Genomic DNA, 13,231 nt, shown 5'->3' with positions numbered 1-13,231 from the left:
GCTCGCCATATATGTAGAACTATCTTATCCGCATAACTTTGTCTGGTTTACGATTTCCAAGTTTTTACAACAGTTTTCATTGCTGCACCGGTCCTATTTTAAATTTTTTTTTAGAATTATTCTCATGCTGTTTGGTGGCAGCTGGCCTTTATAGCTTCATTGAAAGATAGAAGCCGAGTGCACATGGCACTCCAAACCCGCGAAAGGACTTATTGAGCAGCTGAAACAGTCATATATTTGTAAATAGACCACATAGGGCGCAGCCGGCGGCAGATTTCATAGGAGAATTTCAGAGGATAAAAGTCAAACACGTTCACATCTTTTCTCATGGTTTTTCATAATTTAAATAAATCTCTACAGAAACTCATTCCTATTGAAACCTATACTATCGCGTGAGTGACAGATGAGAGCAACAGTTTATTTAACTTTAAGGTCTTCTTTACTACAAAAGGAAAATTATTATTTTAGTAAGATATATACATGGGGCGGATATAACGTGGCCTACACTTCTAAAAATATAAATCCGGCACTGAGCTGAAGGCTAACTTCTGCTCGACAGAGACGACTTTTGTCTGAGTGCTGCTAGGGTTTAGAACCTCGGATCAGGCCGTTGTAATTTCGATATCATATTTATAATAGTTATTAACCTCGATTTTGCTTTTTAGAATGTCATTGGAATGGAAAACAAGCTTTATATTAAATTATACTTACAGAGTATTTCATGTGAACAGCTGTCCTGCCTATCTTGGCAACATTGTGGGGAACCTCTCCCGCAGTAGGGACCTGGGGGAAGGTCTGGGCCCCAGTACCCTATTGCCATACTCAACGAAGCCCCCAACAATAGTAACAGGTAAAGTCTGCAAAAGAAAACAATACATATTAGCAAACCTAATATAAATTAATATTATATTGTTATTAAACAAAAATATTCTTTATTAAATCTTTAAATATCGCCCATTCTTTATTTTTGCGTTATCAGGCAGCTGTGGCTGGATAATATTCATTTTAACCAAAAATCATGATTTAAAAAACTACAAAATCATAACTTCTGTAAACCGGGATCAAATGGAATTTAAACTCTAAAACGTGTGTAATCTGACATAAATTCGCCATAAATCTTGGTATAAAGCGCAATCAGTGAATAAGTACAGCGTTGTTTATGTACGTTATCAGATTTTCAAAGTGGGTCGTTTTACCCACCGTGGTATATTTCATTTAAAACCAATATACATCGTACAAGTTTATTTTACATTGGATTCTTTGTAATGGTTGCTACTGACTCCACTGCAAGCAATGTACGATGTCAGGTCTACCTCCACGTGGTTCTCTTTAATAACCTTCGTTAAATCTATTATTTTGTTCAATTCCGCTACAATTAGCATCTTTGAGATTCGTCCGTAGATATTCAGTGCGGAAATCTGACCCTACTATTAGAAGCGCTACGATCTCTTTTGTAGTCTCACACATGCTAATCATAGAGAAATTAAACAAAATAATATAAATACATTAAGTAATAAAATGGACTTACGCAAAATAATACTTAATTACTTGACTACTATACGAATACATAAATTACATAAATAGCTTATTTGCCATTTAAAAACCACGTACCTAGTTGGTTTCTATTTTCTCCAAGCGCTGTTACTTTACCAAAGTATCGTATGTCGTACCTAAATCACTATACCCTATATAAATCAACAGGCAATGATTTTAAATTTACGATTATTTTCATGCTAACAACGCTACGTTTCCATTGACAATAATTTACATATACCTTATAACAATGCACTAAGGTATAAAATACTTCACCATTCTTAGTTATAGCTTTATTGACATGTCATTAGCATAAGATATTTATGTTCGTGAAAGACAAAGGGATAGGATGGTATGTTTGAAGAATACGGTATTGACCAAATTTTGTTAGTATAATAAATAACGTACGACTTGTACTAGTGACTAGCCTTGACTTCGCACGAGTAAAATCGTAGTGATTTCTGTTTTAGTTTAATTTTAAAGTGCAGCCTGTGTTACTCAATAGTTTTCAAGAGGGGTCGAGATTGTTAGCAATAAGGGCATTAATCCCTAATGTCTTCATTGCTAGTGTTGTGCCAGGTCAGGTTGATCTCCACGCAGTCTTCCCTATAAACCTCATGAAATCACAATTTGCTAACTGACCTGCCTTTATGCCCATTCTCTCATCGTCCAGCTAATCCCAAGCTAAGCAGAACTTAATTTATGAGTAAGTACTAGACAAGGTGATACTTAGTGATAAATACTTAAATACATTTTTATGTAAATGGCATAATAATAATAATAATCTCAGGACAATTCACACAGCGCCATCTAGACCCAAGTAAAGCTAGCTAAAGCACTAGACAACTGATACAAATACATAGATTATTTTTGGTAAAAAATACATATTATACATAGAAAACACCCAGACCGATACAAACAATCATACTTATGAATACAAATGTTTGTGCCGTGCGAGGAATCGAACCCGCGACCATCGGTCGTAAAGCGGTGTGCTAGACCGCTAGACCACCGAGGTCGTCTCGTACATATTGTAAATAGAAAACAACCAGACCAATACAATCTGTTATATACAAAAGTTCGTAATGTGCGGGAAATGGAACCCAAACTCTATCGTAAGTAAAGCGGTGTGCTAAACCGGTAAACCAAGGTCGTGCATCATTCCATCATCATCCATTAAAAAAACTGTCACATTTATATCTGTTGTGATTGGGACGGCTATCTAATAGATATGACGCGTTTTCGAATAACTTCAGTCAGACATTGCAGTTATAATCTTATCTATATGGTTTATTTATGATATTATATTGAGATATGATATATATCTTGGTTCAAGTTCATTATATTTCGGTACACTGCCACCTAGGGAATGCAATCGCGATCCCGCGGTATCCCGATCTCGCGAGATCTCGTGTAATTTGTCGGGATCAATCCCGACGCATCATATGACGAGATCCCGTTCGAGATTGACGGGATTGGGCGGCAGTGAAAGAAATACCAATTATATCGTAAAGAACCAAACCAAGCAGATATTAATACGGCAGTACTAATCGAAGATGACTTGCCTCTTTCAATGATTGCAGAAGATTTGAATTTACGTGCTGCACAAACTAATAAATCGCTTCAAGAGGAATTAGAAGAAACTCTGCGAGCTTCTAAAAGTCCTTTTGCACGTATATCCACGTCCACGAGCTTAGACAAATTAGAATCTACCATTAAAAAAGAAATGGATTTGTTTAATTGTGGAGGAACAAGGGGGCGATTTTTGCAGTTTGGATATAATTGCTTCGCCACGCTGTTGCCAACCAGCGTTGAGTCGGAGAGAGCATTCTCAGCAGCGGGGTACATTGCAACGGACATTAGATGCCGTTTAGCAGATGAAACTATTAATACCCTTTGTTTTTTAAGGAGTCATTTTCAAAATCACTCTTTTTCCTAATTCCCTTGAAATAAGCTTATTGTTTTGATTACCTAATTTACCTACGTTAATTTCCTTACAACCTGATTATTATTTAGTTGGTAAGATTAAAGAATAAAGGTTTTTATTTTCTTTCGAGTAATATGTTATTTTAGTTAACCTCACTATCACAAACAAGCAGTTATTAGCTTTTTCAGTCATCTGAATTCAACATTTTTTTTTAAATTTAGATGGGATTTCGAAAATTCCGGGATCCCGAATTTGCAATCTCGAGTCGGGATTGCATTCCCTACTGCCACCTAAATACGTCCCCAGTTTGAAGGCAGGGAAATGACTTGGTACAGGGATATTCAATTTTATCCTCAAGAATAGCAATGCATAAGAGGGCTACAATCGTTATAATGTATTTTAGGGCGTTATAATTTTAGTATACTATGATGATGGTAAACTATTTTTGAGAATTTAATAGAAATAGAAATAATATTTATTCAAATAAACTTATTATGCGCACTTTTGAATAGTCTTATTTGATTCTACCATTCATTCGGAATGCAGATTCATCACAAGAAGAATGAGCAAGAAACTTGTGTGTTGCTCTATTGAATAGATGTTTTTTATATAATAATTACAGTATAACAAGTAAGAGGCATGCGACAATCAACATAGAAATCGCTACGCACTCATTATTAGTGTAATCAGATAATATTGTCAGTGCTATGGATTTTAAGTTTTTCTATAAAAACATTATTGTCGTTAACGAATTCTTCAATTTTATAGTAAGCTTTTTTGCAAAGGAAGTGTTTTATATGACATTTAAATCTTTTTCATGCAGATTTATAACAGACTATATTTTGTTGTAAGACCTTACGCAATTGCCATAAAATAATATATGTATCTAATATCTATTAATCTAATTAAATTAAAATTTCATAAAGAATGATTATTATAGTAATTTAAATATTTTTATTGTTTTAAATGTAATATAATTTTCACACCTTGAATGGTAAACATTGCTAATCATCTTATTAATTATCAATCAAGCTCTGTGCTCTGTGCAATTACCAGTATAATAATAAATAAACATTCATTTCATTTCAAACATGAGATCGTCCCCGTAGATACCTCAGTGTCATGTATTTCAGGAGCCAAGAAATTTGCTTTGTGACCTGTGTCGTTTGAAGAGCAATATAGCAGTGAAAGTACAGGATAAAAACTCAGAACAACTTTGTCCTCGAGATTGGAATTATGATCTTCTCGTTGTATTTTAGGATGTACGTGATACTGTTTATGTAGGACCGTCTGCTTGTCATTGCAATTTGATTAGAACAATTTTTTTTATATATACAGTAGGTATATATACAGGAAACTAAGTATTAAATGATTTCTCATAATATATAGATATTTAATTCTGTATAGAATCTATACAGAATTAAATACTATTTAATTGCATGTTGTTACATTGTATTGTAATACACGTTGTATTGTTACATTAATGCAAATGTATAAATAAATATTTTGTATGCAAATATATGTTTGAACTATTTACTTCTTAATTACTCGTTTAAAACTTCATTATTATTTGCTAAAGACTAGTCCCGAATTCGCATGGATGTATTACAAATCTTTGAATTTCTCGGCTTGTTTTATATTAACACGCATATATTATAGATATAAACATTGCTCTGGAATAACTCTATCTATTGCTGAAAACTGCATTAAACTCCGTTACGTTATCAAACATAAAGTGGAGGCTACTTTGTTTTATACACTGTTAATCTACATTATAAAAAACATAAATGTACCTATTACCATCAGGACTGTTATCGTCGATGGTGTAGATAGAGACATATTAATTTGTTGATATCGTTGTGTATGCAACACAGACGTATATAGTTTTTACCTAACAACAAACGGGGTCCTCCCGCAGTCTCTCGTATTAATTTTTGATTTGATATTGATGTTTTATTTAAGGGGAATCAGTTAGAAATATAAAAGGACAAAGTTTTATTTTAACAGCTGCCAGACTTAAAACTCACGACCTCTTGGATGTAAGAAAGGATTGTAAACCAATAAGCTACGAACATCTCAACATTGTTTATTATTAACAAAGCCAGTCTGAGCCGGTCAGTCTATATAAATAATTGCAATTAGTAAACGGAACGTCATATGCCGTAAGTGGTAAAAATTCCAGGAATGAAGCCTAGAAGTTATATGATAGGTCTTTCATAAGAAATACCTCTTATGATTGTTTATATATAGTAACATGTGATGTATATAATCTGTGATGATGTATGATGTATATAATGTACACTCCTACTTATACAATAATAATAATTATAATAATAATAATAATCTCAGGACAATTCACACAGCGCCATCTAGTCCCAAGTTAAGCTACCTAAAGCTTGTGTTATGGATACTAGATAACTGATGCAAGTACATAGATATTTTTTTTCGTAAATACATACATATTATACATATAAAACACCCAGACCGATACAAACAATCATACTCATAAATACAAATGTTTGTGCCGTGAGAGGAATCGAACCCGCGACCATCGGTCGTAAAGCGGTATGCTAGACCGCTAGACCAACGAGGTCGTCAATTGTATGCATACTTCGAATAAACAATTAATGATCACAATCATTATATGTATAAGCTACTACAATACAATACAATAATTCTACTAAAAATCATACGCGCACGTGACACTCCTGGTGTCTCAAGCGTCCATAGGCTACGCTAACCATTTACCATTGGGGTTTTTTTTTGTGTATGATAATGGAATGGTGCATCCACCTGCGCTAACGGTTTACGCTGGCGGGGCACCAGTGGAGGATGATAAGATGAGCATGAGGTCAGGTCAGTTAGCCCATCGTGACAAATTCACCAAGAATTCATCACGATGGTTTCCAGGGAGAACCGCGTGGAGGTCAACCTGACATGGTACATTGCTAATAATGGGGTTAATAATTCACATTACTAACAATTAAGAGGATTGTTAGTAATGTGAATTAATAGGTAATTAATTCACATTACTAACAATCCTCTTTTTATATAATTTTTTGCCAGGCTAAAGAAATCTTAGATAAATACAATACTTTTTCAAAAGAGGTCATATATTATAGTATTTATATCTAATTATTTTCAATTCTATATTCTATTGTTAATGAATTAATAAAATAATATAATTAATACATTATTTATTTATAATTATCGTTAGATTATTATTAATATAAAGACAATACGGGACAATGTAGCGGTTACTAGTAGTTCAGTATAGCATTTAACCTTGGTAGGTCGCTTTTCGACCTTTTAATTTTTAATAAGGCTATTTATACATCATTGTCATGATTATCTTATCGTTAATGATAAGAGCCGTGCACGATAAAAGACAACATACGTTTTGTATTTGGTATCGATTTTATATTCTATGCGCAAATTTTGACTGCACTGTTCGTTTTTATTTGAACAGCTGGTATGTATGTATGATTGTCTCATTTTTTTATCTAAAGGATGATCAAAAAATATTGAACCAATTGTAAATATGCAATGAAATCTGTATTTTCAACGCAAAACGTTGAATTTATTTTATTAAATATTTTAAAAACTAGTTAGTTTTTTAGTTAGGGTAGAACTATGTAACCCTTGTAGAGAATTAAGGGTACTTAAACTATGATGAATAAATCCCGCGCGGAATTACCGCGTTAGGATGTTTTTTTAATTGGAATGGCAAACATGCCGACCCACCTGATGGTAAAAGGTAACCATAACCTATAAATAGCATTACAGACATCATGTGATACCACTCATCAGTTGCTATTCAAGAGGACAAAGTTATACCTTTTATCTTGTAATTTCTCTGCCTAATCTACAGCCTACAAAGAAACACAGCTTACAAAGCAAGTTACTTGGTTGCTGAAATAGACTGAGGTAAACACGCAGATGATTTTTATTGTCTACCTATGATAATTCTTCGGTTCCTGTAAAATTCTGGAAATCACTATAATTTGGAATAAGGGATTGTAAATCCTAGCCGCTACAATACAAAGTATTGTACATTATTGGCTAGGATTTACACGTTGTGCCGAAATACAATTTGATAAATAAATTATTCTATTCTAAATGCTGCGGGCCTATTCTAGTTAGCAACGACATACATTTATACGATATATTTTTATAAACTGAAGCAATGAACTCTGCAAAATAAACGCGTGGGAAACACAAATATTTTTATCGGCGATGCAGACTGTCGCTAAATTGATTAGATTAGTGTCAGCGTCCAAATATACTTTTAAAATTAGAAATACATTAGTTATTATGACAACTATTTGGCTGTACAGATGTTCTCTAATCTTAAGAAACAAAATATTACGAAGTTGCCAGTTGTAAAATAACAACACCAGCAATTGAAATAGAAAGACAACTATATAGAACAATTTGTAAGGTTATAATAGTAAAGAATCTTTAACTTTAATGTTTTAAATCTGTAATACTTCAATAATAGTTTCTTATTCTATAATTTATTCCTAAATATTTCGAGAAAACTCGTAATCTAAAGTGTTACCAACTGCAAAAATATTATAAGAGTCCGACAAATTCGACTCGAAGTTGGTTTGGTTTATTTGTTGCGATTTATTTATGTTCTGGACTCTTGGGTTAGAGGACGGCATATGGTATAGTGAATTCCTGACGTAGGTATATGTATTTAGTTGACAAGAATATTAACCTATTTATCTTTGTTGTTAAAAAAAAAGAAACTGAATATAAAGAAAAAAAATACCATTATGTTTATATATTTGTTTATAAATTTAGTCAAATTTGTACTTTTTTTAGAGTGTGATTAATAAGTGTCATTAGTAATCACACTCTAAAAAAAGTACAAATATGACTAAATTAATAAACAAATATACAAACATAATGGTATTTTTTTATTAACCCAGAACTTAACACTGAGTCGAAAATACTAAGTAGAGTTAATGTGACGAATAAATTTAATAAAATCTAATTTCTTATTAACGATATAATTGTTTCTAATTCTTTCCAATTAAAATTATAAATTCAACGACTCACATTCGTGAGTTTGTATGTAACGCTTTCACGCCTTAATGGCTTAGCCAATATATATCAAACAACACAATGTATACATTCACATGAAACTCAAAATGCAAGATACGTCTGATAACGTAATCCAAACAAATACAACGCATAACAATAACATCTGTGTCAGTTTCACTTTGTGACGACTACCTCTTGGAGGCCAAATATTTATGTAAAAATAAAACAACAGATTGTAAACTGAGGGGAAGGTTAGAAAGAATATTTTTAAATGCTACCTCCATTTCTTTTATGTGTGCAATTTGTTTTTTCGGATGGACTTGCGCCCCCTCCGAGCGATCCCCTATCCAATTCAAACGGGGATCGAAATTACGGCGGCCTGCTGTGGTGCCCTCAGACTAAAGTCGTATCCGTCAGGCAGGAGTTGGCCTTCAGCCGCTCCATAAGTCCTTCCGCGGGTTTGAAGTGCCATCTGCACTCGCCCCTAATGTCCGGTGAAGCTGTAAAGGCCAGCTACGGCCAACAGCATTAGAGTAGTCCGAAAAAAAAATGGACTTGCGCAAGCAACGCAACTTAACTATTTAAACAATAAAACTGTTTTACTTGCAAAAATACGTTGCTCAGTTTTCAACTAGCGTTATTTTGTGCTAAGTGTATCAAGCCTGCATCTTAACATGACATGTTTTGACAAACAATTAAATTATTCAGTGTTAGTGACATAAATCACAACATTATCGATAAAACATCGAACCTTACTGATATTATAATATAAACGCGTTTGTGAGTATGGATGGAATATGGTCTAGCGGTCTAGCATACCGCTTTACGTCCGATGGTCGCGGGTTCGATTCCTCGCACGGCACAAACATTTGTATTTATGAGTATGATTGTTTGTGTCGGTCTGGGTGTTTTCTATGTATAATATGTATGAATTTACGAAAAAAAAAATCTTAGTATTTGTATCAGTTATCTAGTACCCATAACACAAGCTTTAGTTAACTTTACTTGGATCTAGATGGCGCTGTGTGAATTGTCCTGAGATTATTATTATTACTATTTACGCAAAAATTACTGAATGGATTGTGATGAAACTTTACAGTAATATAGCTCGTACATTAGAATAATACATAGGCTATAAATTTAACTCGGGTACACAGTTAGTCATCGATAAATATCGAACGCGGGATCTAATGCTGTTCTTGGAATATATATTTTTGACTCTCCGGTTCTCAACATGAATAAATAGAATTTTGCTCTTTGCTAAACTTAGGATTATTTAAAAGAGTAACACACAAATTTCTTGCTCATTCTTCTTGTGATAAGGCAGATTTCCGAATGAGCGACAGATTACAAAAATTGTTATGACTATTCATAAGTGAGAAAACTATAAAATATTTCAATTATAGACATATTTGCTAATGACAGTGTTGTAATATAATTGCTTTCTTCTCGTACTTTCTTATAACATCATTGTTCATCTCAATTTCTTCTAATATTTTATATAAATATTCTGAATTATTTAGAAGTTTTTCGGCGGGTGTGTACGGATATTTCAATTATAGACATACACACGAAAAAACCTGAAAGGAATGAATAATGACTAAAGACTAATTATAATTTTATATTAACTAACTTCACTAAAACTTGCCCGCTTTAACTAATCCAGAATTATTTAAAAAATATTATAGAAGATTAGGCTGATCTTAGGCATTCCACTTATGTAGAAAATATACATACAATTAATATTATATTTTAAACTTATTCTACAATACCTAGATATGCAATATTTGTAGTAACCAATTATTGTACATTTATTGTTTTAACTTATTTTTAGTATATAACGATTCTATTATTATAATCATAATCAACCAACGCTTTAATTCAACCAAACACAATCAGATATGAGTGTAAATCACGACATTATATCATATGAATGGACTGCAGTATGGATGTTACATGCAACAATATATATACAGTCTTTAAACCCAATCATATACCCATTAATCCTCATAAAAATACATCCATTCATCATGCTAATTGAAGTTATATTTATCAACGAATGATCTTTCTTGTCTATTAAACCCAATTTGTACCGTATGACCTCTATAGTAGGTTTCAAATTTCTTTACAGTTTATTACTGGGTTTGTAATACTGATTTATGTAAGTGATTCGCAGAGATGCAGTAGCATGTTAGTGGATGCTATTTATTTGGATGCAAGACTCTTAGCTTGCATTTTTTTATGCGGTCGGTAGTTATAATACGTGAATAATATAGATCCTCAATTAATATGTACATAGTGTAAAATAAAATAGCTGCCGCTGTATGTATATCTACTATACTTAGATCTTTTGAGTTACGCAACGAATTTTAATGTAGTTTTCTTTGATAGATATGTGGGGTCGGTAGTAACAGTAATGTAAATAAAATAGATCCTCAACTAATGATAAAAATGTATATTAAGAAAAGTTATAGAAATTGATACTAGAAAATATTATATAGAATTATAGCTGTATAAGGCAAGTGACGGATGACGTGAGAATATTTTATAGGTGAAATATGGATCGTGTCTGTCTTGTCTGTAAGCGGCCAGTTGTCATGAAAAGAGGTAATGATGTGAAATGATTATCTTACAAATATATACAGTATACCATAGACAGAGTGATCCAAAAAGAAGGTTTATATGTATAATATATACAACTTGTAGTACAGAAACGCTGAGTATTTCAACTATTTAATTACTCACTATACTATTAGTGACAAACGTGTTAACGCAATAGTTGTTCATGCACATTTGTCACTAATTGAATCACATTTTCACTTAATATTAGAAATAGACACCTAACTAGTAAATAATGTATATAAACTTTCTTACCAGTACTTCTCAATTGTATCTATAGACTGAACCAGACGGGGGAGTAGGGGAAAAAATATGAACTCAAAAAATTTTACTTTCATAAACAACCAAAATATCCTACACGAATAAATGACTTTTAATTTGATTTGATTTGACACACGTGGTATGTGGGACCGTCGTTTGTTTTATAAGATGTGTTCCATTGAAGGGCGATATATTATGTAGCGAGAAGTTACACTCCCTGTAACTTCTCGCTACATAATAGATCGATCGATCGATGCAAAGGGAAGACCATAAAGTGCTGCAGGAACTACAGTACAAATCGAAATTTCGCGTAAATTTTTACGTTCCGCTTTACTTGGCTTACTCTATTGTAAATCTTTCATTAATGTGGAAATTTATTATAACTAGTGGTAACCCAGTAGGCGAAATTCGACAATTAATTAATTAACAAAATAGTATATATGCGTGCAGTGAGTGTAATGTTTTTTTTAATGATTTAATGTATTATGGTGGATAATTTAAAAAAATCTCTTTCTCTATATAAACTTTAATTATGCGAAATTTCATACTCTGTCCGCACAATTTTCTTAAAAAGTTATAAAGAATTTTTGCGTGATGTATTAATATAGATTCCAATGTCTTCCGCAATTTTTCAATATGGTAAATATTATAGGTACATAGCAAACTAACTGACAGCCCGCCTGATGGTAAGGCTGCAGCAACCATTAGGCTTATTTATTTTTTATTTATTTAAGTTTTGCTTTCCATGCTGCCCGTGATACCACTCAGGCGACATTCCGAAAGGATAAGGTGTCATGCCTACGTACCCTATAATTTCACTGCCATATCCCACCCTTTTAAACAACAGTTGTACAGCAAACTTGGCGAAAGATACTTTTTCATTTATTTTATTTTTCTGAAGTAAATTAGTAGCCTTGTTACTATTCCTTCCAACCTTAACTGAAAGCGATGCATATGTGTGTATGTTTATGTAGAACGTGACACCACTATATAAAGGTCTGTTTACACAAGTGGTTTAGTTACAGTAGCAAAGACACGTTCATAAGACGTCTTTTAAATGTTAGGGTTGTCACAAACTTAAGTTACTTAACTAAACTAACTAAACTAAGTCATACTTAGTAATGTTATCTCAGCTGTGGTTATAGGTACTAATTCTGCAGATTTTGCCAAGCTGAAGAGGAAACTCCACTACACATCCTAAATGATTGTAGCCCACTTATGCATAACGAAATATCTCTTTTGGAAAATTTACACTCTATCCTGAGGACGTAAAAATCATCGCTCCTAAGAAAGAACATCATTCAATTCTTGTCCCTAACTAGGTGGTGGTGAAAGAGGGCGACCATAATACATCTGGTTAGTGCTACAGGTCCAAGCAACTGACAATAGGTCAAACACACCAATAAAATAAAAAAATATACTAATTCCAAAAAAAAATCTTTTTAAATAAGGAACAGATTAAAAATCTTCTAATACTATTATAATACATACTAATATTATAAATGCGAAAGATTGTCCATGTGTCTGTTTCTTCGTTATAGATAAACAGATCTTAATATGACATAAAGAGAGATTGTATTACCAGGACAGCCACAGCAATCTTTATCACATAAAATAACCTGAAAGGGGCTTGAATAAGGCATGAATTTGTGCAGATGAAGTAGCGAGTACCTGTTACTATAAATAAATATTAAAATTATCAAAAGCGCCACCCCTAAATAGGTGTCAATTTCCATAATTACACGTGGATTTCAAGGTATATTTATAACAAAGGAGTTGTATCATATAGGCAAATTGTTTTAATTTGTAACGGATATGGCAAAGGTTTGGGTAATCGTT

At 32.8% G+C, this 13,231-nt stretch overlaps 1 protein-coding gene across 1 annotated transcript in view; it reads right to left on the bottom strand.

Moving 5' to 3' along the window:
* The window catches only part of LOC131849737 (uncharacterized peptidase C1-like protein F26E4.3), a 77,838-nt gene that overhangs the window by 52,298 nt on the left and 12,309 nt on the right, over positions 1–13,231 (bottom strand). The window contains exon 2 of the mRNA XM_059199852.1: positions 712–857. Coding sequence (XP_059055835.1) covers positions 712–857 — 146 coding nt within the window. The remainder of the gene's footprint in view (positions 1–711; positions 858–13,231) is intronic.

This window comes from Achroia grisella, unplaced genomic scaffold, assembly GCF_030625045.1.
Source record: "Achroia grisella isolate CSIRO2021 unplaced genomic scaffold, CSIRO_AGI_Agris_v1 utg660, whole genome shotgun sequence".
Classification (NCBI taxonomy): Eukaryota; Metazoa; Arthropoda; class Insecta; order Lepidoptera; family Pyralidae; genus Achroia; species Achroia grisella.
This window is presented reverse-complemented; position numbering and strand designations above follow the sequence as displayed.